This window comes from Chinchilla lanigera, unplaced genomic scaffold (assembly GCF_000276665.1).
Source record: "Chinchilla lanigera isolate Chin_1 unplaced genomic scaffold, ChiLan1.0 scaffold00063, whole genome shotgun sequence".
NCBI classification, from domain to species: Eukaryota; Metazoa; Chordata; class Mammalia; order Rodentia; family Chinchillidae; genus Chinchilla; species Chinchilla lanigera.
The window spans coordinates 7,882,601-7,910,397 of NW_004955464.1; the positions used below are offsets into that span (position 1 = coordinate 7,882,601).

At 37.9% G+C, this 27,797-nt stretch overlaps 1 protein-coding gene across 1 annotated transcript in view; it reads right to left on the reverse strand.

The window, feature by feature from the left end:
• LOC102026616 (chromosome unknown open reading frame, human C1orf185) overlaps positions 1 to 11,807 on the reverse strand; it is a 36,135-nt gene extending 24,328 nt beyond the window's left edge. Inside the window, exons 1-2 of the mRNA XM_013521763.1 lie at positions 11,763 to 11,807; positions 6,029 to 6,134 (exon numbers count right to left, since the gene is read on the reverse strand). Coding sequence (XP_013377217.1) covers positions 6,029 to 6,134; positions 11,763 to 11,778 — 122 coding nt within the window. The 5' untranslated portion in view covers positions 11,779 to 11,807. The remainder of the gene's footprint in view (positions 1 to 6,028; positions 6,135 to 11,762) is intronic.
• Between the last annotated feature and the right edge of the window lie 15,990 nt (positions 11,808 to 27,797).

Here is a 27,797-nt window from a genome sequence, read left to right on the forward strand (position 1 = left end):
TCCTACTGCCTCAGCCTCCCAAGTGCTGGGATTATAGGCATGTGCCACCATGCCTGGCTATACCCCAGTTTTAAAGCTGTGTGTGATTAATACATAAATCAGCTATAACAAGCAATATAGTCCTTAAAATGAGTATACTATTCTACCTCATTAGGCTAAGTTTAAATGAGATAACATACAAAGCACATAGAACAGTACATAGTATGTAGTGAATACTCAATGTCAGCTATTATGATGGCAATGCCATTCTTTTTAAAAACCTTCCAAGAGTGCAAACGGTAAAATCCATACAGTAGCTAGCCTACAAATTTCTCTATGATTTGGCCCTTACTGTCTCTTCCATGCTCACCACAAATGATTCAACCTGGCCTTTCTGTTAAGTGAACAATGCCAAGAGCTTTCACAAGCTGGGGCCTCTGTGCTTGCTATAGCTTTTAGTTTAGAAAGCTCTTGCGCAGGCGTTCATGTATGTAGCTCCTTCTTTTAACTCAGGTCACTGATAAAATACAAACTACACGTATATATAGGCATTCCCTGACCATGCTGCCTACTTGTTCATTATCTGTCTATACTCTATGAAATAGGAACTTGATCTGACTTGCTCATAATCATTTCCTCAGTTTGTGAAACAATGGAAGATGTGTAATATATGTGCAATATATGTTGTTAGAGAATGAATAAGTGAATTATTTCTTGCTCTTAATTTCATATGGATGGAGAGTGTGTACCTATTCATTTGCTAAGATAGGGAACACTAAGGAAGATTATATTACAATTTACAATTTTAAATATCAGACAATAGAAATACTAAACTGATAATAATCAGGAACACCAAATTTTAGAGTTGAAAAGAACTAAGTTGTCAGGTAATTTTTTTTTTTTTTTCTGTTTCTGGCAAGAGACTACTTTTGGACCATATCGGACCATTCTGTCAGTTCTCTTTTTTGTTGTTGTTTTTGACACAGGGTCTTTCTGTGTAGTTCAGGCTGCCCTTGAACTCACTATATAGCTCAGGCTGACGCTGAACTGTTAGTGATTCTCCTGCCCCTGCCCCTGCCCCTGCCCCCTGAGTGCTGGGATTACAGGCATGTGTCACCATGCCTGGCCTAGTTCTCTTCTTAAATATCTTCTAAAGAGAAAGTGTCCTCCCTTTTCAGTAATGTTTTTAATCTCTAAATTGTAAGTTGAATTTTAAAAATTTATATTATTTATATTTAAATTTATATTAGTTTTATATTATAATCAGACTGATGTTGTAGCAGAACATGCCCCACCTAAGCCAGTATACTTCAGTTTCTTAGTTGCCCAGGTAATAGCTCCTGTTCCAGTTCCAGTTGCTCCTGTCTCTTAGAAACAGCAAGTCACTGTGATGCATAACTATATATGCATCACTCTGCATATATGCATCACTATGATGCATATAGTGAGAACCAATCCTCAATTGACAAGCCATTTTGCCTCTGTACTTCCTGCTTTTTTTTTTTTTTTTTTTGTACTTCCTGCTTGCTTATCCCATCTAAGCCCTAGACCACCAGAGATCAGGGCCTGATATTCTAGGAATGATCCTGATCAGTGCCCATCAATAGAAAATAAATCTGCCCCCAAATCCTGTGTGTTGTTTTGGTGTTTCTGCTTGCCATTGCATTTGGTGCATTGGCCAGGAAAACCAACCATGCTGACCTCTTTGGTCACCAGTCTTGGCCCCTGTAGAGAGAGCAAGGACCTCTCCAGGTCTCAGTGAGAAGGTGCACCCTCAAGATTTCTCAAGTCCCCTGGGAGATCTGGAGGAGGATTCTTAGCTCCCTGCTGAGCTGCTGACATTGGACCCAAAAGGGAAGAGGATGCAGTCTGTCTGTCTGTCTGCCTGCCTGATTCTGGTAAGACCCCTAGGGGCGCCCCAGTTAATCTGTCTGTCAGTCCTGCTCAGCTTGAGTAGAAGGGGAGTCTGATCAACTCTCATTAGGCTGGACCACCCTCAAGGGAAGAGGGTTGGGATGTTTAATCTTTGAGTGCCTGCTGAATGAATGTGTGAGTGAGTGGAATGGACAGTGTAAGCAATAGGCTGCTGCATCTATGCACCAAGACTGGGAAGCACTGGTCACAGTGGCTGATTGGGCCCTCACCTGCAGCTCTGTGGTGATGGACATATGGCATAATGGAGGCCTCACACCCTCCTTACCTAGGTTGCACCTAAGTCCCCTCGAGGGGTGTGGCCAGGCAGGCATCTGAATGGTGTCTCTCTCTGAGGGGCACCTATAGTTTGTGGCACCATCATTCAAGGATACAGAACACACACGTAGGAAGTCAGCAATTAATTGGTGAAAGCCCACAGTCCCTGAGTACAGGAAAAAGGGCTTTCAGGAAGTTAAAAATGAAATCAAACTGCTCCCTGCATCTCAAAAAAAAGGAAAAATAAGCCCATTCTTCCTGAGAATTCCACCTTGGCACACTGGTCAGCCGCTGCAATTGCTACTAACACCAATAGCTTCACTCCCCGTTCCTGACTCGTCTACTTCAAGCCAGTTGAACTGGTTCCAGCTAGCCATTGCCTGTATTCAGCCACATAGACCTTCCCTCTGGAGCCTTCTGCTTCATGGCTACACCTAACTTGGTGAGATGGCATCATCTAACGCCCACCCGAGATGACTGTCAGCAATTCCTCTGAGTTCCGCATTTTGACTGACAAAAAATTGGACTCTCAGATCTGACAAATGAGTTGCCACAGTATTTCCCAAAGGTCACTCTGCCTAGAAACCTAAAATCAGCCAAATGCCTCTCAAAAACATCAAAAAGGGGGGCAAAAAGCCCATCAAACACTGTTACCCAGAAACCTGATTTAAAAAGAAAACACCTGATGTTTGTAAGAAAATCTACTCTGATAAATGACCATATCCTCTGGACATGCATTATAAAGACTATCAACACTAAAAAAAAATGCCCATTCAGATTAAAAGATAAGAACTCTCAAAACCTTCAACCTGGATCAAATGACAATACTTTCATCAGTCTGATGGGCTCTGACTAGGCCACACCGGGCTTCCTTTTTCAGCTGGACCACCAGGAGCCCAAAGTACCATCATCAGGGCAACTAGGACTCTTACCTCTCACCCCTTCTGCCCGGCACAAACTTGCAGCCTAGAAGACATCTTCTGTGTAAGCCAGTCCTCATACTGCTTTCGGGAAGAGATTTCCTTTCCAAGTTAGAAGTAACCATCTCCTCTGCACCAAGCCAGTCAGCCTACCTCCCTCTCATTTGACCTTGCACTTGCAACTCTGACTGTTCCCTGAGAGGAAGGCAATACCTGCATCAGCCTGTGACAGATAACTGCAGTCCTGAAGTTCTGAAAATTCTCCTCCTAGAGGTATGAACTAAGGACTCACCTCCAGGCCTGGCCATCAATCATGCCATGACCCCACCACTGCTGTCAGATGTTATGGGAAGCATAAACAGGCATGCAGCCACACACTGGCCTTTTAGCCACCTTGAGCAAGATCTCCATGCCATCAACAACGCAGCCATCACTTTGCACTCTGTGGTTCCTGACATTTAAAAGATGCCTTCCTCTGCCTGTGAGTTGCTCCCATAAGCCCCTTCAACTGGGAAAATCCTGAGACAAAAAGGCCAGTTCACTTGGATTCAATTGTCATAGGGTTAAGGATTCTTCTACTATTTTCAGGGAGGCCCTCGCCATCACAGTTCCCCATGAAAGGAAAAAATGAGGCTTCAAAATTACAAAATCTCTGTAGACTGTCAAATTGCTAAAATACACCCTCCTGCCTGTAAAGTTAGTTCAGGATCTCCAGGCTGACAATGCCACTGCAATTGCCTCAGTCTTCTGCCACCCATATCCTGCTGGTACACCTGCCTCGACCTAAAGATGCCTTCTTCTGCCTCCAGTTGGCTCCTGTCAGCCTGTGCCTCTTTGCAAAGACCCCAGTTCTGGATTCAAAAGTTAACTGACCTGGACTCAACCTCCCAGAGGATAAGATCACCACACTTCTATATGCTTATTTAAACTGTCAGTCCCTGGGAACACCCAGTGACCTCTAAGGGCTGTCCTACCTTGCCTCTGCACTCTAACAGCTACTGTCCCTCTGATCAAGAAAGATGACAAGCTCATCTCAGACCGAGATCTGGGTGACACATCCTGTCCTGGGATGAACCATTTTAAAAGATGGACTCCTTGATAGATGCTAAGTATACTGTGTTTATGGATGGAAGTAGCTCTATTAGGAATGAAGTCTGACAGGATAGATATGCTATGGTCACCTTGGACAAAACTGTTTTGGCCAAAACTCTCCTGCAGGGATGATCTGCACAGCAAACTGCTTCCTGCTGCTGTTTGGAATCCTGCCACCAAGGATGCAAAATAATCTGGCCCAGAGCCTAAGCCCCGTCCGGGGATCAAATTGACTGAAACATCAACCCCAGCCACCAGATCTGTCCCCATTGTATATTCTACAAGCTCAAGCTGCTGCCCTGGCACCTGTACCCCTGTAGCCAGCACAGCTTCAGCATCTGTGTCACCCTGACCTCATACATTAGAGCACACTCTCCCCATTTAAAGATAGCTAGATAGATTAAACAGAAACAGCTTGTATTCAGTTTAAAAAAAAAAAAACCCAGCTAATGCTGTAGACATTCCTATACACGCATATAACCCAGGTACATATTAACTACAAGTTTCAGAAATCCAGCCTTAGATCTGCAGAAAATTTGACCTGCATAGCTCTTCCAAGGTTCATTTTAAAGAGACATCGCACTCAAAGCCCTGCTCTGGTCACTCCAGACAGCTGCTGACCAGTCTACCCACAGTTCACAGGATTGCTCCATACCTACTCCCCTTGAGTTTTATGTCTTCTCAGGCTGCTTATCCCAGTCCTTGCTTCCCTGCCCACCTGCTAGCTGGTGTTTTGTTTTGTTTTGTTTTGTTTTGTCTTAAACTCTATGGACAGTTGCCCCAAGAGAGTAGAACAATCAATGAAACACCTGACCAAGATCTGATGAACATCCAAGACATATTGGATGCTCTCTTAGGTCAGATTAACTCCTTCTCTCCCTCATCAGAGTCAACTTAGGGGGAAACCCTATAATCAGGGAAACAAACCACACACTCCTGGTGGAAAAACTTTCAGTCTTGAGGACTTTGGCTAGGGCCCATCCTAAGATCACTGATAACCCTAATATTACTGCGTCTAGTTGGGCCTTGTCTCAGAAGATCACATGGAACATGTCCAACAGAGATTTGCCGGGGAAACTAAAAGAGGGGTAAATGTAGTAGGAAATGCACCCCCCGACCGGGCCGGTATACTTCAGTTTGTTAGTTGCCCAGGTAATAGTTCCTGGTCCAGTTCTGGTTGTTCCTGTCTCTTGGAAATGGTTGATTACTATGATGCATAGCTGGTCACTATGATGCACGTTGTAAGAACCAATCCCCAATGGACAAGCCATTCTACCTCTGTATTTCCTCCTTATCTCTTATAAACCCTAGACTACCAGAGATCAGAGCCTGATATTTTTGGAATGATTCTGATCAGCATCCATTGACCTAAATAAATCTGCCTCCAAATCCTGAGTGTTGTTTCTGTTTGCCTTGCAATGTCCTCTAGAAAATAAAATAGGACTTGATATTCCTCAAACTTTTAGCACACAAAGTTGCTATTATATTACTCTACTTTTTTTCAGTTTATTTAAAACATATAAAACCTTCACTCTTCAACCAAAGGGTCTATAATCAAATCCCAGATTATAGAATCAATACTATAATAGTTATTTAGGTTTAATTTTTTAAAAACATTTTTGGGTTTTTTTTTTTTGAGACTCGTTATTGCTGTATAGTTTACGCTAGCTCTGAACTCAGTATGTAGTCCAGGCTGGCCTCGAACTTGTGGATATCCTCCTGCCTCAGTCTCCCAAGTGCTGATATTACAGATGTGCACCTTCATGCCTAGTTAAGTTTAATATTATTTGAAAAAGATCTTCACTGAATTTTTAAGAGAAAAAAGTTCAATATTCTAATAAACTTACCTTCGTTTACAAATCAGGAACCACAAAGCTGAGGCCAGTGCAAAGAAACCAATTATCAAACTAACAGCACAAGCAGCCAGAAAATAAATTAAGTAGTTAAGCAATCCTACAAAAAATAATAAAAGATTATTTGATAGAAGTATCTTTATTCTCTAGATGAATTAAATTACAGAATATTTTAGATTACTGAATACAATAATTTAGTGTTGAGACTGACCAGGAGATTGAGTCTGACCTGAATTCTAGTCCCCTGTGATTCTAATAAATTCAAATACCATATGTTAGATAATGGCAGAGACATCTTGCAGATTAGCTTCCAAGGCACATTTCTATGACCCTGCCATGATTTGAAATAGTACTTTTATGTAATCAAATGTAATAAAAATATTAAAATACATCTAATTTATGTTATTAGTTGTCTCTTGGGAGAAACCAGAGAAATGGGATTATGTATGGAATAGACACTTAAGACATTGTAATGATTTACTTCTTTATAAAAAAATTAAGATCTTTCATGGTGGCACACGTCTGTAACTCCAGTTACTAGGAAAATGAAGGCAGAAGAATTGCGAGTTTGAGGCCAGCCTGAACAATTTAGTGAGACCTTCTCTCCAAAAAAGAGGGGACTGAGGGTGTGTCTCAGGGGTGAGTGCTTGCCTAGCATGTGTGAGGCCCTGGGATAGATCCGCAGTACTCTAAAAACAAAAGCACAACAGCGAAGATTTGTTGGCCAAAAAATTATTCATTTAGGAGAACATTATACATGGGTGTTTGCTATATTGTCCTTTCACTCTTCTGATTTTTCTCAGATATTTAAAAAATGTAAAGACAGTATCTCAATATTTTAAAAAATACAGAAAAGAAAAAGAAACATTTTTGTAAGGAAAATAACACTGGCTATCCTGGGGTATAAACTTAGGGGCAAAATTTTTACTCCAGATTTTCAAACACTGTACCATGAATATCTTAGAAAGATCAGAAAATAAGAAACTTCATATGCAATTCTTGATTCTTTTACTTAAATGGTGCAAATCTTTTTGTAGCACTTCTATTTTTGTCAATGTGTTTATACCCCACTTAGCTTTCAACTCCTGAGGATCACTACTCTTCTCTCTATTCCTTTAAAAAAAAAATTCCCTATTAGAGCAGAGAAATTCCACTTTACTATGGAATGACAAGTTATATATTTGTTAATACCTTCAAGTTCCTGATTCAGATGGATCATTTATATCTCAGGGGAATTTCCACGGGGAATAATGAAGTTGAGTTTCCAGACCACTTTATCAAGGAACTGACAAATTACACATTTACTAACACCTTCAAGGCATACTTTCTCTCTAAATTTGTAAAATGAGCAGACTTGACAGGCATCACTAATTTCTGATAATATAACAGATGTTGTACAAAGATGGTATTTTTGTTTCTCGAGTGTTCTTTCTATCCGATGACTTCTCATTTTCAGCAGTCACTTTATGATACCACCCTATTTTCCATTACTAATCATTATCACAATCTTGCTATATTGGTTTACTGTCTGTTGTCTGTCCTTTATCATAGGATGAGTCTTTTTCATTATGGTGTTTTCAGAACCTAGAGCACTAACTGGAGCGTTGCCGCATTTCAGTCTCAGGTTTTTGTTGTTTGTAAATTATTTACTCCAATTCAACAAATATCTTTTTTTTTTTTTAAGGATCCAATTCAACAAATATCTATTGAACACCAATAAGTGAGAAATACTGTGTGGAGCACAAAGGGGTGGGAAACAAAGGAGCCATTAAAGTAAGAATTAGTCCCCACCCTGAGGTTTAAACATCTACGAAGAAATAAAAGCACGGCGAGTACATAAACAGTCATAAAGATGACCATATTTGAGGTGGATTGACAGCTGGTGGTCAACTTGTAACATCCAGCTGAACTGAAAGAGCACGGTGCTGGGTGTGGGAGGCCCACCGGAGGACTGCGGCCAACAACATGAAAAGGAGAACTGAAGAGGAAGGGGTGGTGCTGTTGGTTCTCCTGTAGGAATTTGTCATGCTGGCTTTCCTGATATGAACTTGGCTGTTCTCATTGGAGGAGCTTGGGACCTTGTTGCCCAGGATGGCTGTGGTAATTTTCAGGGGAGCTCTGGTCCTTACTTTGAGCTTTGCTTCCTGGCTCCAGTGCAGATCCCTCAGCCTGCTGGCACAGATCCTCATCCTACTGGCACAGACTTTCTAGCATCCACCACTGACATTTGGGCCTTTCCAGCACGGATCCATGAAACATGAGACAATGTCACTGGCTCTAGGACTCCAACTGGACTCATGCAAGACTTTGCCATGGGATCCAGGCCCAGGCCTTCGGCTGGATTCCTTGGGTCTTTAGTGTGGGGATAGATTTCCTGCACTCTTTTGTATTTGACTCTTTGGGTGACTACTGTAAAAACATATAAATATATTTGTATATAAATTTATATATATTTATAGTTATATAAAAATATATTTATTTAAATATAAATATATAAGTTATGTGTACTGTATTAAATTGTTTCCCTTGCAAACTCTGACTACAACAACATTGATTTTTTTGTCTTTTTTTTTTCTTGAGACAGGGTCTCGCTATGTAGTTCAGGTGTACCTTGAACTCACTATGTAGTTCAAGCTGGCCTCAAACTCACAGTGATCCTCCTGCCACAGCCTCCCAAGTGCTGGGATTACAGGTGTGAACCACCATGCTTGGCACCACATTGATTTTTAATGGTTTGTGTCTGCTTTGATTGGATGTAAGTCTAACTGGATCTGTGAACCCGCAAAAGTTATTTATTGGTTGAATTTTAACGTTTTCACTTTAATAATGGGAATCATAGTACCTATATCAAAGAAATACATTAAGAAATAAATCAGAAAATGTTGTAAGAAATTAATAATACCATAAATGGAAAGATATCTCAAACTTAAACTGTATATACCAGATCATAGACAGACCCAGCTATTTCTCTTCTCAGTATCTTCCTGAAAGAATTAAAAACATCATATCACAGTGATATATGCACACTCATGTTTATAGCAGCACAATCTGTAACAGGTAAATCTTGGAAACAACCAAAATGCCCATTAACTAATGAATGGATAAAGAAAATGTGTTTTTTTATATTTATAATGGAGTACTACTCTTTCATGAAGAAGGATAAGCTGGAGATATATCTAGGTAAATATATGCACCTGAGGCCATTCTCTTAAGTGAAATAAATCAGACACACATGTAAATACTGCACTGTTTCTCTGGTCTGAAAAACTGAAAGTATAAACAAGGACTAAAATGTATAATACATATTGTGAAATAGAAAGAAAATGTCCAAATGGGAAGGGGAACTTGAGACGGGGGAGGAAGGGAAAAAATGATGAGAAAAGAAGGAAAAAATGGAAACAAAGCTTTTATAAATAGGGAAGGAAAGAGGAGTTGAAGCGGGGGTGGGGTAATGGGAAAAAAGAAGCGTGAAGTTATATCATGTACAGGTACAAATTCCCTATAGTAAATGTGATCATTATGTATACTTCAAATGTACCAATAAACTTAATCAAAAAATTAATAATATAATCAATGGAAACTTAAAATGTATACACCAGATCATAAACAAGACTCAAGTTTTATATTATCATTATTGCACGCATCACTTTTTCTGACAATAATAAATTAAATTTCTAAATTAGTCCTAAAATATAGCCTAAGAAAAGGTCTTATGCATGTGGAAAATTAAAAGCATACTTAAATAATTCATTCATTAAAGAATAAATAAATGAAAATTAGAAAATATATTAAAGTAGACAATAATGAAAGTATTAGGTGTAAATTCTTGCAGCAACAGAGCTCAGATAAATTTAAAGAGAATGGTTAGGCCTAAATGCATATATTAAGAAGCGAAGGTTGAAAAGCAATGAAAACTACATCCAAACTACAAGTTGAAAAAAGACCAGCAAAATAAACTCAAAGAAAATAGAGAATAAAATAATAAAAGAGCAGAAATGAATGAAATAAAACTAATATTCTGGTAGATATTAAAACTGACCAATCTCTGGTAAGATTAACCAAATGAGAAATACTGAAGGCATAAACAGTATTTAAAACAAAGATAAACAAAGTATACAGTAAAATAATTACATTTATATTTTAAGATAATATCTCAACTATTTTCCCTCTTTTATGGTCAAACTTAATTTATTTTAAGAGAGATTTTCCTATCTATTACATTTGTCATCAGATTATGAGGACTTGGGGCTGGGGATTTAGCTCAGCGGCAAAAGCGCCTGCCTGGCAAGCGCAAGGTCGTGAGTTCGGTTCCCGGTACCGGAGAAAAACCAAAAAAAAAAAAAAAAAAAAAAAAAAAAACAGATTATGAGGACTTCCAATATGTCTGTTCTATTCATATGTGTGTGTGCATGTGCATGTGTGTGTTTTTGTATCTCAAGAATTAAATACAGTAAAGCTCACATTTTATTTAAAAAAATAAAACAAAGATAAAAAATAATTATAGACATGGCAGAGTTAAAATAAGAAAATGCGTTCCATAAATTTTTCTGTTTTAACTCTATATGAAATGATGTGTGTCTAAAAAGCAACTTACAAAAAGTTCAAGAGTCAAGAAGCAATAGGTGGAGGCAGGGCCTCACTAATTTTCCCAGACTAGGTTCAAATTTGCGATCCTCCTGCCTCAACTTTCCAGAGTGCTGGGATTACAGATGTGTGCTGCCATATCCAGCTAAACAACTTATTTCTTTATAAAACTGGGTTTTTAAAACATTTTTGCTGATTAAAAAAGCAATTCATATTTACTATAAAAAACAAAATCAAGCACTAAAGAATCTAAGTAGAAAATGTTGCATCCAAAATTGCTATATCCTAGAGAACATTATTTTATCTCTATATTGTTTTCTAAAATTTTAAATATAAAGAAACATGAATATTCACATAAGTCAAATTAAATGATACTATGGAAGACTGAATTTTTCAAAGATGGCTACAACAACGTGCCTAACTTCAGTCCTCTTCCACGAGTGTCCTTGCTGCTCTTCGAAAGAGATGCTATTCCTCCACGCGCCTGAAGCTGAGTAGGCTTTTGGACCACTTCAGTCAGTAGCGTATGACTGAAATAATGTTGTATCAGTTCTGTGCATAGTTCTTAACTGGACTGGAAACTTTCCCTTTCTCCTTCGTGGGGGCCAGCCACTGTGTTAGAAGCAGGACTCTCTCCTCAGGAGTGCTGTGAGGAAGCCCCAGAAAGGCTGAATAAAGAGTGTTCTTGTTGAGAGGAGAAGAAGGCAAAGTGCACCCAAGCACCAGACATCTTGGGAGTGGGTCTGTCTGTTCCAGTTCACCCAGCTGATTCTATCTGGACCCAAGACAAACCATCCAGCAGAGCCCTTGGGAACCTTGATCTACTAAATCAGAAGCAGGAAAAAAACCCACCAAAAAATATAGGAGCACAATAAATAAATTTCTTTAAATATCAAAAAATAAGTAATAGAAAACCCAAGTGAACATGATGCATCTACTAAACAATCAGCAGTTACAAAATTTCCCTCAAAGAAAACAGCAAGCCCTGAAACTTTACAATTCTACAGTATACCCACGATTCAACAATTTCTTATCTTATACAATCTCTTCCAGAGAACAGAAAGAGACTGTTGGCTGTTTGTCCAAGTACATTTTTCTTTGTTTTCAAGCTAAAAGCTGGACTATGTGTCCCAGGTTCACATACCATTAGATGGAGCCATGTGACTGAGTTTGGACCAATGGAATCTGAGTGGCAGTGATGTCACAAAAACCTCTTGAGCACTCTGCTCTGCCTTTTCCCCTGACTGGGACAGAGATGATTCTCAGGGAAACCTTGGAAGCCATGTATGGATATCACTTTCCTTTTGTCTCCATAACAAAACACCTGATGCCAACAACCTAAAGGAGGAGAGGTTTACTGTGGTTCCTGGTTTTTTGAGGGTTCAGTCCATAGTTGGCTGGCTCCACGGTAGGAAGAGCGTGGCATAAGGGTATGGTAAAGGAAAGATGCTCAAGTCATGGTGAGCAAGAAGCAGAGAGAGAAGAGAGGAGCCAGGGAGGGAGAGATGCCCTTTAGGTCATCTTGCTGTGAACCTCCTCTAACCGGGCCCTGCCTCCTAACAAGACCATCTGGGGTGCCCTCTGAGCCAAACACCTAAAAGCTCCGCCTCTGAGTGCAGGATGCTTTGGGTGGCATTCTCCATCTAAACTACAACAATATGGATCTAGATTCTGTAATCTAATGGTTTATATGGATAGTCAAAGGGGCTTTACAAACCATCTCTCAGATGACTTCATTTCAAGTGAAATCCAATGGAATATATAGATATTTAGTCAGTTCTTTCTCTTGTCCTTCACTGCAGGCATTTTAAACTTTCTTCTTTTTGCCTAAGTTTTCAACCCCATCTACCCCTAGCTTTAATTTCAGATTAACTCTTACCTCTGCTGCTTTCAAGCATGTTTTCCTCACACATTTAAATATGTTATAAGGTATGGTGGTGCATGCTTGTAATACCAATTATTCAGAAGACTAAGGTAGGAGGAGCACAAGTTTGAGGCCAGCCTGGACAATGGAGTGAGACCTGCAGTTATAAATTTTGCAGTTATGTTAATTGAATAGAATTTGAACTTTGTATAAAACAGGTTTCTTCTTGTACTCTTAAATAACTTGTACCATCTTTTGTCAGAATTGACAAGAAACATTACTATATTTGCTATAAGCTTGTTTTTTCTTTCCTACCTTTATTCCTTTTACTTTTTTTTTTTTTTGCTATAAGATTTTTTACGAGGGATGCATTTCCCACACCACCAGATTGTCCCTAAATAAAATTCCACATATAAAACTATTTTTTTCTATTAAGGAGAATGACATATCTGACATTTTTCCTTTCACATTTTGGCTTATATGAAGCTCAGAGTTGTTTTAGTTTAAATATAGATATTATGTAGACATTATATTTTTAAAAATATTTGCCAATCCTGAATCTTTACTCTTTACTGTATTTTAGAATATTTTTAGCTATAAGACTTTGTTGTAAGTTATATTATAATCATTACATAAAAAAATACCTCATGCCCTAAAGTTAGTGACCTGGCCTTAATATCACACACCAGAAAGAATAGTTTAATATCAATTATGACAAAATCAATATTTCTACTGATAAAAAATACAGTACTGTCCATTTTCCAAGTGGATAATACTAAATGATTTCTTTAATTAGATCTGTATCTTCAATTATGTGTGGGTTTTATAGCTAATTCTTCTTATGATGTCTACCTGGACATGTTATTAAAAATCAGATGGGCTGCCAGCTGTGGTGGTGCATTTTTTTAATCCCTGCTACTTGGTCAGTTGAGGCAGAAGGATCTCAAGTCAAATCCAGCTTGGGGGGCTGGGGATTTAGCTCAGCGGCAAAGCGCCTGCCTGGCAAGTGCAAGGTCGTGAGTTCAGTTCCTGGTACCGGAGAAAAACCAAAAAAAAAAAAAAAAAAAAAATCCAGCTTGGGCAACTTAGTGAGATTCTCTCAAGACAAAATAAGAAGGCCTGGAAATGTGTAGCTTAATGATAGAGTATTTGCCTACCATGTATGAGGCCCTGAGTTCAATTCCTAATAATGAGAGAAAGAGAGACAGACAGACAGACAGACACAGACCAACAAAGAAAAAAAATCAGATGGGCATAAGGTATATGCAAATCTTGTATGATAGATGCCAAGCTATAACAAAAATTCTTCACAAAAACAGTTTAGGTAAAAATAACCTGTAGCATGTTCAATTAACAACAAACAAAATATAAAAATAGAAACTTTTCTGGTACAAAAGAAAATGTAGTCATTGCATATCTTCTTAGAACTAACCTTTTTATTGTAAAGACAGGTTAGTCTTAGTGGACAAGGCAAATTAACTTCAAGTCAGAAGTTCTGACTTGAATGCTGATTCTGCCTCTTGACATTTACCCCAGGAAACTTTGGAAATATTATAGGAGCCACTGAATAAAATAACTAAAAGTTGGAAAGTTATTAAACTATTATTATCAGTATGGGTAAGAATAAAAGCCAACTTCCTTAATTCTCAAAATAGATAATCTATTTTATTACCATATACCTACCACCTAAAATATTCTGATTTTCCCTTTTTTAATTTTCCCTTAAGAAGTAATTGATGACTTTGTATCCTGCCCAATAGTTATTTTAAACTGATTTCTACCTGGCCAAAGTCAGTGCACACAAATAAAATTTAAAATACTAAAGATGGAATAAGCAAGTATTACTTGTATTAAGTGACTCTACCTAAATGACAACAGATTAGTATTTCTAAGGAAATGCCTTAATGTAATAAATTCTATTTTAATAGTATTTGTTCAAGCAAAGATCTAATAAGGACATTATTACATAGGGAAGAATTATGTGAATATTAACTATTTTATACACTATAATCCCTCATATAACAAACTTCTTTTAGAATTTAATATTAAAAAACATTCTTATTAGATCAACTGTCAACTGTGTTCCTTTATCAGATAATAGGAATTATATGCCCAGTATTTTTTGCTCTGTATACCAGAAAGGTTAGCTAAAATTCCACGTATGATTATGGAAATTATTTTAACTCAAATTTTAGGCAGGCACTTGTGCCACTGAACTATATTCTCAGCCCTGGACTCAAATTTTAAAACTGACTTTTCTAATCCAATTTCTAGTTTTCATTTTTATTTCGTTATCCAATCTATTATATATGACTTTTACTTGAAAATTACTTTAAAATTGCTGTTAAAAGAGGTAAGATACACAGACAAACAGTAAGCAAATTCCAGCAAAATTTTAAAAATTGTACTTTGTATGTACAAGAAAAATCCATGCTTAAATAAATTGAGTTTGCTAACTGGCACACAGTAGGAATATAACTGTACAGGGTTTATATTCCCATTTGAAAAATCAGTACACAAAGGAAGTGAAATTCACAAATTCTACACATATTTACTGTGTGTCTACCATGTGTCAAGACTGACCTAGCAGCCAGTTATACCGTGGTAAACAAGGTAAGTTCCTAGGATTTATATTTTAGTAAAAAGGGACAAATAATAAGCACATAGGCAAATGTCTTAGTTACTGTTCTTGTTGCTGAGATAAAATACCAGACACCCAAAGTTAAGAGGAAAAGTATATTGTAGCTCAGTTTGTAAAGGTTTCAGTTCATAACTGGCTGGCTCCAAGGTAGGGTGGCATGGCAGAGGGGCATCTCAGAGGAGAAAACAGTTCATGGTGGGAGGATGGCAGCAAAGCAGTAAAGTAGCAAAACAGTAAAGTACGAAGCAGCAAGCAGCAGCCCTCTTTCTGTCCCTTATATTCTACTCAGGCTACCTACCATTAGGGCAGGCATCACTCACACCCAGAGTGGGCACCTTTAACGCTAGCATCAAACTATTAATCCCAGCATTACACACCATAGATCCAGCCATCTCTGAAAACTCCACCTACAACCACTTGAGGATTTGGGGGACATCTAGATCCAAGCCATAACAGCAAATAAGATACTTTTAGAGATTGATAAAGGTCTCGAGGAGGGCCCAGGGATGTAGCTCAGTGGCACAGCACCTGCCTGGCAAGCACGAGGTTGTGAGTTCAATTCTTGGTACCAAAAAAAAAAAAAAAAAAAGGAAAGAAAAAGTCTCAAGGAAATCAGGCAATCGCCAGGTGAAAGATGTAAAGAAGGTCTCAAGAAAATATGTGTTCTCATACTATCATCTGTAGAGAGATATGAATTGTCAGCTTCAAAGGGACACATATTGTCCCTGATTCAATCACTGGTAACATTTTTCAAATAGTTCTAGGGAGCCTTGTTTAAGGATATAAAAATAAATATTGAACAGTATGATAGTACTGGGGAACAAGAGAAATCTGTTGACTTCATCAAGATAGTCTTTAGTTTTATCCCCCAATTATTCTCTGAATTTGCTTAGGTTCCCTCACTGTAACCTTTCTTCCAAAAAGTCAGGTACAGACCAAAGGATAAACATACTCCACTGTCTGGTATAGCACTGTGTTAGGTGTTAGTTTCTCTGACTTGAATTAAGATACAATGTCACTGAGGTCATTGTTTGTTTTCTTCATGCAGTTGTAGCATCCTCTGGTGGGCAGTCACTTATTTTATGGCTTTCAAGAAATAGCTTTTTTTTACCTTTTGCTACAGAAATAAAATATACTTCATAAAATAAAAAATGCTTCATAATTTTCATTAAATTACCAACTTAATAAAGCATCATGTTAGGACTTACTGTCAAATATAAACAAATTACTTGAGAAAAAAGAAATTAAATAAGTATAAATAATACTGTTCTTACTAATAAATACACTATTTGAAAGCTTTCCATTCAAATTTTAAGAAAACAAAGTTTTCACACAATTTAAATTCTTTAATTGTGCATATCATTTTTTTTTCCCCCCTCCGGTACCGGGAACCGAACTCACGACCTTGCGCTTGCCAGGCAGGCGCTTTTGCCACTGAGCTAAATCCCCAGCCCCTGTGCATATCATTTTGACTTGTTACATTTACATTTAAAATCTATTAAAAATTTTTAAAGTACAAGTGGAAAATGTAAAATAAATTATTTAAGTATAATTTTATTCCAAGAAATAAATTACTTATGATAAAGCATTGCAACTTATAAAACAAATAACAAAGATCATATAGGATGCTTTATGGCCCAATCAGTAAAGATACTGATAATATATGAGACCATATATAAAAGGCTCAAATGCTATTTTATTTCTGAAACACATTTCCTTCTAGTTATACTGCTATTGTCCAAGAACTGTAATAAGCAAAAGGGTCTCAAGAGACCAATACAGACAAAGCCATGACTATCAGATTAATGAGTAATCCCAAAACCCTACAATTCCAATATCAGAGGCAGGAGTTGTTTTCCAGGAAAGTAAATTATATACTACTCTCACATCACAAATACTTATTGCACCAAAGAACTGAAAAGGAAATTAAACTTAAATCAGATCTTAATGGATGCATAAGAAAAGAATAAATGGAAAGGAGAAAACCAAATGGTTCTGAAACAAGAAGGAAACACTGAAGTTACTAACTTCCTATCAAGAAGTATAGTTAGAGCTGCTGTCTGGGAACAGAGAACAAAACTGCAAGCAGAAAATAAATGATTAGAAGAGTCTAGAAGATAGGGACCAGTGTATTCTTATTTTACTTTATGAGTTCTTGAATGGCTGCTGCTTCTTGAGAATTTCAAGTTTGTAAATCTCTTCTACTGCAGATGAACAGTTCACCTAAGACTGGTACTTGGATTACCACTTAGGTTCAACGACTGACTGTTTAATAAGGGACAGTTCTCAGGGTGAACTGTTACAGAGTTAACTGGACTCCACTGACCACAACATTGTGAAATATTATCTCTCTAAGTACTATCATTTTTCTTTCTATTCCTCCCTAGTTCTGATAAGAGACTTTGAAATAAAGTAAGTAATTAAGCTATTTAAACTCATTACCCATTCTGAAATGATTGAATCTACGATTACAAGTTACTTTGATCCCCTAAAAACTGGCAAAAGATCAAAAGGCACTAAATAGATTTGCATGTTCCACAACAAATTGAAACTTCTAAGCTTCAGAAAATTAAATCAGATAAAATACAGCTACTAGGGCTCAGTGAGTATAAGACATTGTACAAAAGTATATGCATACATTAAAAATATTGTATATAATCCTATTCACCTGAAACTACATACATAAGGTCAAAATATCTCCTTATATTCAGTGCTATAATACATTTCCCTTCCCTAGAAGTGGGGATTGAATCCAAGGCCTCATACATTCCAGGCAAGTGCTCTACCACTGAATTACTTCCCCAGCCTTTTATATTTTATTACTTGAGACATGGCTCCACTAAGTTGTCCAAGCTGGGCTCAAATTTGTGATCCTCCTGGCACAGCTTCCCAAGTAGCTGGGATTTTAGACATGCCCCAACAGACCCAGTTTACAGTGTAGCTTAAATAAGTGCTTTTTTGTTGTTGTTTGATTTTTTTTGTTTGTTTGTTTTGTTTTCGTCTTTTCGAGACAGGGTCTCGCTATGCAGTTCAGGTTGGCTTTGAGCTCACTTTGTAGCCCAGGATGGTCTCAGACTTGCAGTGATTCTCCTGCTTCAGCCTTCCAAGTGCTGGGATTACAAGTGTGCGCCACCACACCAGCTTTTTTGTTGTTTGAGACACGGTCTCACTATGTAGCTCAGATTGACCTCGAACTCATGGCAATCCTCTTGCCTCAACCTCCTTTCTTTTCTGGCAGGTGGGTACTGGTAATCAAACTCAGGATCTTGAGCTTGCCAGGCACGTGCTTGTGCCACTGAGCTATATCCCCAGCCCTGCCTCAACCTCCTGAGTGCTGGGATTATAGGTGTGCACCACCAGACCCAGCTATATCAGTGCTATTTTAATCTTGTTTTGAGGCCCTGACTAGAGACTGCTCAGTTTCCTTTCTGGGGCAGCTTATGAAGTCCATACCTTAGCCATTTTTTTCATGAGATCCCACATTATGGCCACTATATAGCCACTCTAATCTCCCATACAGATCAGATACCAAACAACCAGGGTGTTTTAGGCCATTTTGTGATGCTCTACCAAAATGTCTGAGAATGCACACTTTATAAGGAAAAGAGATTTATTTTGGTTTATGGTTTTAGAGGCTGAGAACTCTAAGCTCAGACATCCACATCTTGTAAGGTCCTGTAATGCATCCTATCTTGGTGGATGGCATCACACGGTGGGAGTTCATATGTGAATGCAAGCAGCATGTGTGCAAGCAGCATGTGAGCAAGCAGAGTTTATCCACATGGGATAAACTTGTTTTATAACATGCCCTCAAGGTATCTAATCTAACTGTGGGAGACTTAACCCACTTCTGTGAGATGAGCATTAATCCCTTTGAGGGAGCTGTCCTCGTGACATAATTACTTCTCACTAGGCTTCATATTTTAAAAGTTCTGCTACTTCTGAATACTACACTGGGGAAATATCTTCTAGGCTATGACCCTTTGGGAAATGAACCATATCCAAACCATGACACAAGGCTAGCCCCTGTGTCCTACAAGCCTGCTGGAAGTATTTAAACTAGCCAGTCCTAAATATGCTTGTCCTGTTCCACCCATTCATTCCTTTGGAAACCACCACAAAGCTACTTGTCCACAGATCCCCTTTTTCTGTCCACCTTGTGACTGACCTTGTACTTACCCTGAGTGGATATCTGTGTCATGCTATTCCCTCTGAGAGCTCTGACTGTAACAAACTATAAAATATTTTTTGGTTTCTTGCTGTTGGATTGCATCTGGCCTCACCATACTTTACCTCAGGTAATATGCTTAAAACTGGGGCCAATAACTGTTGTCAATAGGGCTGACATAGGAGATTAGTGCATGGTAAAGCTGGCTAGGAAAGTAGGTGTAACTCGTTTATTACAAGATTCCAGAATGCATGCTCAGAACAGTTCCCAAAGCCCTGCACACGGACTTCTCTGGAGAACTAGAGCAGGTTTTCAATAGAAGGCCTAGACCCCATGTCAGCCTGAGGTGTGGGATCTCAGCTCCACCTCTCAGCACCCATATGTAGAAGTTCTCATGGGTTTCCTCAAGATTTGGACAGTATAGAAGGACACAGACACCAAGAGGATCTTGATATCATGGATTCCCTAACAATAGCCCACCCTGCCTCCTCTAGAGGATTCTTTTATCTTGCTTTTCCTCTTTTACTCCACCCAAGCTCACTCTGCAGAGCTAGTTTCTCCCTCACTCTTCACGTTTACTTTTAAAGTAAACCTTGCCATTGTTTTTTGCTTATTTCATTCAATTCTTTGTTCGAGATGAGAAGAACCTGGAATCTAACTCCAGAAGAAAAGGCGAGGAATCCAGAACCAAGTAATGTTTAATTGGCGAGCCACTTTTAGAAGAAGCTAGTTGAAAACAGGGTCAATAGTCCTACTATACAAAACTAATTTCTGTTACTTTGTGGCTACTACAAAATAGCAAAGGTGATTGATATGCATGGCAAGTAGAAACACTGAGAAACAACACCCAGGATTTGGAGGCAGATTTATTTTGCATTGACAGGCATTGATTGGGATCATTCCCAGAATATCAGGCCTTGATCTCTGGTGGTCTAGGGCTTAGATGGGATAAGCAAGCAGGAAGTACAGAAGCAGAATGGCTTGTCAGTTGGGGACTGGATCTTACAATATGCATCATAGTGATCAGTCATGCATCAAAGTGACCAGCCATTTCTAAGAAACAAAAGTAACAGGCTCTGTGACCAGAACCTGGGAAACCAACAAACTGAAATATATTGGCTGGGGGTGTAGTATCTTCTGCTACAATATACTGCCCTAACAACCACAGACTTATTACAATCCAGTTCCAATAAGAAATGTATTTTAGCTAATATAACAGACCTAAAATTTTACCAAATGATTTTTGTACTATCAACAAACAATATTCGTAAAGTATATCTTAACAATGGAAATTTTTAAAAATTCAGAAATTTAAATTATCACCAAGGAGAAACCATGTTGGATAAAAAAGGCAATGAGATTTGAATATGTTCTTTCAAGATTCATCCTGAGACCTAATCTTCATTGTAGTGGTATTAAGAGGTGGGACATTTTGGGAAGCGATTATGGGATTAGTGCTCTTATGAATGAGGTTGAAGGCAGCTCCCCATTCCTTCCCACCATGTAAAGGTACAGTAATAAGCTGCCATCTTACAGGCAGACAGTGAGAATTCACCAAACACTGAATTTGCTGGTGCCTCAGTCCTGGACTCCTTAGGCTCCAGGGCAGTGAGAAGTAAATTTCTACTGTTTATCAATTACCCTGTGTAAGGTATTTTGTTCTAGTAGCCCAAATGACTGAGACAAAAACAAACTGAAATCTAACATGAAAGTAGCATGAATGAGAAAAAAACCACTTTTCTTATTTGCCACCATTCCTTGCATTGCCCACAAATTTTTTGATGATAGAAAAAGGATAGTTGCTATTGAATTTTCCCCACTGTGTTCTCTCTTGCATGGTGGTCTGCCTTCATGTTGTAGGGTGTGCTTTTCTTTTTTCTTACTTTTACTTGGCCCAAATTCACTCTGTAGATCCTGTTTCTTTTCCTACCTTTAATAGAACTTTACTACTGTTTGTGCTTGTGACCAATTCTTTGCTCAGTGCAGAAAGAACCTAGAAACCATCTCCAGAAGGAGGCTCAAGCACCTCAAAACTCAGTAACGCTGCCATAGTTACAGTAATAGATTTTTATTTTTCTGGTCAGCCTGTGATCCCTATTAGGAAATGAAAAAGGATATTTGGTTCTAACTTTAAATAGTTAATTACCCGGGGTTAGAACTGAGATTACTTTCAAAATATGTATTTCCAATAATACCCCTCTACCATTTTTTGAAATAGATTCTCACTATACAGTACAGGCTAATCTTAGACTTGCAGTCTCTCTGCCTCTGCTTCCCAGTGCTAAGATTGAAGGTATATACAACTAAACCCAGCTATCCAATTATTTTTACTAGGATTAGGAGTGACCCAACAAAGATTGTTTGGGAAACAATTAGCACTGACAACATACTTAGCTCATGGACCCCATCTTGTCTTTTGTTGCTCTTTCCTAGTTTATCTGCAAAGAAGAATTCCCAAAAGGCTACCACTTGAAAGGGGGGAAACTTCAGCCATTCTTTTTTCAATGTTTTTTTATTAATATGATTCCAGTATAATTCTATCTTTTCTTAGCTGTACAATAAATTCAAGATTGACACAAATTGGGGATTATGTCCTATTCACAGTTTTAAGTGTCTATATTAGACTAAGTTTTTATCATAAAACAGTTTAAGCCAAACTAAGAAAAAAATCATTTATATACCTTTTCCCCCTCCTGTCATCATTGTTTAGCCTTAAAGGTTATCATCTTTGAGCTATACTCCAAAGCTTCTAGTCTTGTTTATGTACACTTGGCTTCTAGTTTTTGCCACCTAAAGTAATATTCAATTTTTATAAGTTTGTGTCAATGATAATGACTTAAAATTTAGTCAAAAGGTACCATCTTCCAGTTTTTTGGATTTTATTTTTTGTCAAAGAATCTACTAAGAGTCTTTCAAATTCATACCTGGGTGGATTGCAAATAAAGAATGATAAAAATGTTTATAATCATTAAGCAAAACTTTTAAAAATAATTAAATACTGCAGGAAGTTTTCTATATATTATAGTCCATTACAAAATTATTTCACAAATTTAATCAATAAACTGGAAAGATGGTGAAGTGGTAAGCACCAGAGAAAGAGCCTCTCCAAGATTTGGTGTCCAGACACTGGAATATAACAACATGAAGAGAAGAAGGAGGGAGGTGGGTCCCTGGAACCCAGGAAGGACCTGAAGTGAGAACTGAAGCCCACAGGGAGAGTGAAGAGAGAGACTTCAATGAAAACAAGGAGGTGGCACTTTCTCCCTGAGCCTGGACTCACTGTGTGGGAGGGGAGCCTTGAACCTGCAGATACATAGTGACTACTAGTGAACCCAGAGGCCTCCATAGAGAAATGCACTAGTGGAACAGAGCAGTAGACACAGCAGACTGCAGTGGTTGGTGAGTTATTTGGGTTCAGACATTCTCCAGGAGAGGGCAATTGGCCATGAGCCATCTTGGAGAGGAACCAACTGAGTAACTTAGAGAAATTGCTGGCTCTGTCTACTGGCTCCCAGTATCAGGGTAAGGGAGCTGAGTCCAAGTCAGCAGGAAATCAGGGAGAATGGGTCTGTTTCCAACCACACAGCCAGAAACCAGCCTGAACTTCAGTGTAACTAAAGATGCAGGCTTGCTGGGATTATCCACTATCCCATCATAAAGTTACCACTGGCTTAGTGGGATTAATCAACTCAGATCTGGACTGTCTGCCCATGTTGTTTACTAGTGACAACAGAGACGCACTTTGAAGTGGATTTTCTTCTTCTCTTTTCTTTCTTTTTTTTTCTTTCTTTGTATCTTGTTTTGTTTTTTCTTAATTATTCTTGTTTTTATATGAGTATGAACAGAGTTTCTGTTTGTTTTTGTTGCTGTTTTTCTGTTCTGTTCTTGTTTTTATTTCTCTCTTTCCCTCTTGTCTTCTGTACCAGATTCCTCAACTTTTGTTTCTAATCACTTCCTTTTCTTCTGTTTCCCTATTTTCCACCCAACCCTTTTAAAATTTTCTTCCCTGAGGGTAAATTCACTATACTGAGGGCTTATGTATTATATATTTTTCTGGTTCATTTTAGATTTTGTTATATCACCACAAATCAGGTTTATCTGGTTAAAGATGGCAAATTAATAATTACCTCAGTTTGTCATTTTCTAGGCTATATTTGATGCTATTGTTATCATCAATTGTATCACTTTAGCCAAAGTGATATAATTGTTCTAACTAGCTATTCTTCCTGGTATAGCAAGAATGAGATTACCTAAGCACCATAAACAATACTATAGGTCAGGGCCTAAGAACCAGGGACTGGGCCAAGTACGTAGCAGCTTCTCATCCACAATAAACTGAAGAGGTAGGCTCTTGCAACAGACTCAAAACCCAAAAATCAGCTACACCAGGAAGACACCTCTGAGAAGTAGTCATTTCCTAAGGGTTCTAAATGCTAGCAATAAAGCTTCTCACCATAGGCAATTTACAAGCATCAACACAGGAATTAAACTCAAAAAAAAATCAGAAAATGAGAAGACACTTAAACAAGATGCAACCCTAGACTTCTAGCTCATCAAAGGCAAACCCAAGGGGCGATGAGACAATATGAAAGCCACCCACCTGGATTCTCTGAAGTGGTAACAGTGGAAGTAACAAAGTGAATAAATGAGGCTCTAGAAAAAAATCAAATCAGGAATAATTTCTTAGATAACTACAGAGATGGTGACCATAATGAAAGACATGCTTAGTGACTCTAGAGCAGATACAGATAAAATAAACTAGAGGAGCTTGGGAAAATGATGGAAATCATGAATGCCCAACATAGGAAAGACATGAAATCCATCAAACAGATTCAAACAGATGTCCAGGAGATCAAAATTTCCATTGAAATTATATGCAGCAGAATGATCCAATGTGAGGATGGAATTTCAGATATAGAAGATAGACTTGTGGTTAGCAATTATGAAAAGAAAAATTTCTTAAAAATAGCAAGGTACCACAAGAAATCAATCCAGCAGCTGCCAGATGATGCAAAGAAGAATAACAAAAGATTACAGTCAATAAAAAAGCAAGAGATAGCACAAGTGACAAAAAATACCTACCCACAGAAGTCATGGCAGAAAACGTCCCAAGCAGGGAAAATGAATTTGACATACAGTCGAGTGAGGCATATAGAACTCCAATTAGCCATGACTTTAAAAAATCTACATCAAGCCATATAATAGTCAAGAGTCCAGAAATTGAACACAAGAACAGAATATTAAAAGGTGTTAGAGAAATGAAACATTCACCTATAAGGAAATGCCCATCAAAATCACAGCAGACATCTCAACACAAACTCTCAAGTCATGGAGAGTGAAGTATTTTAAGCCCTAAAAGAAGACAACCTCCAACCCAGATTGATGTATCCTGCAAAACTATCAAAATTGGTGGAGAAACAAGACACTTCTCTGTCAAAGAACACCTGAGGAAAATCATTAACACTGAATCAGCACTCCAAAATATACTGAAGGACATTCTAGAAAGAGATAACAAGGATTATGTTGTATTCAGGGTTTGCAAGGGAAAGATTTAATACAGGATACACAATTTACAGGATTATTTTATAATATTCAAAAAAATCAAATGCAGAAGAGTGCAAGAGATCTGTCCACACACTAGAGACCTAAAGAATCCAGCTAAGGGCCTGGATCCCACAGCAATGTCCTGCATGAGTCCAGCTAAAGATCTAGAGCTCATGGCAACATCCTACATGAGTCCAGCTGGAGGCCTAGAGCCTCATTTAAGTCTGTATCAAGGATCTGCACTGGGAAGGCCCAAAGGCCAATGGTGGAAACTAGAAAGTCTGCACCAGTGGGATGAAGGATCTGTCCCAGTAGGCTGAGTGATCTGCACTGGAGCCAGGAATTGATGCTCAAGATAAGGGCCAGAACTCCCCACAAAGAGGACCGCATCCATCCCCAGCAACAGTGAGGACCTGAGCTCCTCTGATGATGAGAACATCTGAGTTCATATCAGGAAAACCAGCATGATAAGCTTGCCTTCAACAAGGGGAAAAAACTCCCAGAACATTACTTTGAATTTTCCATTAGTCTGCCACAAATTAATATTTAAATGCCATAGTCCTATTTGTGATAGGTAGAATTTTTAGATAGCCCCCAAAATTTCTTCCCTCTGACATACATACTCTACACAATCCTCTCCTCCTCTTGAGTGTAGGTGAGACCTGTATATATGATAGAATGTTACCCTTGTGACAAGGTCATGTTATATGGCAAAAGCTAAAGAACTTTGCTGCTGCTAAGGCATCTAACCAGTTGAATTTAAGTTAATCAAAAGAGAGATCATCCTGGGTGTTAACCTATCTAATCAGGTGTACTGTTATAAAAAATTTAGAGGTCAAAACTGAAAGAAGTCAAAGTTATTGCTATCCTTCAAGGAATAAATTGTTGCATTTGGAGTGGGCACAGAATGGTGTTCAATTATTTGGAGCAGAGAGTAGCCCTGACTGATAGCAAGAAAGTAGAGACTTTAATCCCACAGCTAAAGTAACTGAATACTTCCAAGAATGAGACTGGAGGAGTAAGCAAGACTCAGATTACATTCCTACACTAACTTTGATTGCTGCCCTGTGAGATCCTGAGCAGAGAATCCACTAAAGCCAAACCCAGGCTTCTGACCTGTATAACAAATTTGTGTAGTTTTAAGTTGCTAAATTTGTGGTAATAGAAAACTGACACATGATTTCATATGTAACATATCTTCAACAAAGTATTTCCTCAGAATTTACGTTTATAGTAAAATCTGATTTAAAATGAGCAAAGGACATGAATGGACACTTCTCAAAAGAAGACATACAACTGGTCAAGAGCTGTATGATAAATGGTCAACATCATTAAACACCAGGGAAGTGCAAATTAAAACCACAATGAGATTCTATAACACCTGTTAGAATTGCTATTATCAAAAAGCTGAAACACAAGTGTTAAAGAGAATGTGGAGAAAAGAAAACCCTGTACATTGTTGGTGGGAATGTAAATTAGTACAGGCATTACAGAAAACAGTATGGAAGTTCCTAAAACAATTAAAACTAGAATTATGATATTACTCAGCAATTCCACTACTGGGTATATATGTAAATGACACATATATTAATATAGCACTGGCTGGCTTAGGAAGCAGCTGAAGCTGGAAATTGGCCACATGCATGGGGGCAAGGCAAGCCTGGTCTGAGAACAAAGAGCACCTGGGGCAAGCCATCAGTAGTTACTAGGCAAGGCTGTGTCATTTAACACTAACTTCATAAAATGTATAAACGCCCCTATGGTGGTTGAGCAGTTTCCTTTCCTCCTATCCAGAGAGATAGGGCTCCACCTGACCTCAGCTTTTGCCTCTTATCTTTATTTTTCCCATCCTTTCACTGTCCCCAACCTACCCCTGAAACCCAAGAGCTGCACTGGTTTGCAGCAGCTGGCATCCTTTTACTGAAAAATTTAAATTGTTTAGCTTCTCAGAGAACATTAGATAAGAATAGCATAAAGGCTGCTTTTAGTATTAGTAGCAGGGGTCCTAAGAGGCAGTATTTTACTAGGTATTAGTAAAGAGTTATGATTCATAGCACAAATGGCTATTTCACTTGAGGGCTTCCATATTAAGTTTATGAAGAAAATAGTTTTGTCATAAGCATTAACTTCCTTCTGAGTAAACATTGTCAAGCCATGATGTGCTTTTTCTTTGTTCAGACACAAAGATTTTGGACTTTTCCCACCTCAAATATGTTATATGTTCTTTTTTAGACATACAGTGCTTATATCCATATATGACACAATTTGGGACACAAATATGAACTAATGTGAGTTTTAAAACTGTTGGTAACCTATGTATGGAGTGGTATAATTTTGTAATAACATAAAAATGATGTTTTGTTGTAAATTTGTTAAATACTTCAACAGTATAACTTTTGAATAAAACATTTCTAATTAGAGACCATTTGATTTAAGAAAAATATTTTGAAAAGGATTAAAAATATAATGCACAGAAACAATATTATTATCTTTGTTTAAATCAATAAAGTTTAGGATATTAACCTGTTCTTAGTAAAATTTTAAACAAAACTTTAAGAAAAGAGGTTTTAATTTGCCCAAATAAGTTCTGTGTTCTATGTTGTCTTGTTAGGATAATGTTTAGAAAAATTAAGCCTTAAGACGTTCATATTTACTTATACATTTCTTTAAAGTTTTGTTTCACAATTTTGGCCATATAAACTACTATTATGTGATTTTCTTTATTTTTATTTTTATTTTTTATTTTATTTTTTTGGGGAAGCTTTTAAATTTTTTATTTTGTGTACAAAGAGTCTGCATGGTCTCTTTCTTTTTTTTTATTTTAAAGAATAAAAGAAGGATAACATAATAATAGGGGGGACTTAGCAAATTACAGACAAAATGGTAGGAAATTATCAATGGTTATCATTTTACATATTATTGCCTACAAAATAGTTTCTCAGGAAAACAAATAGACAAATAA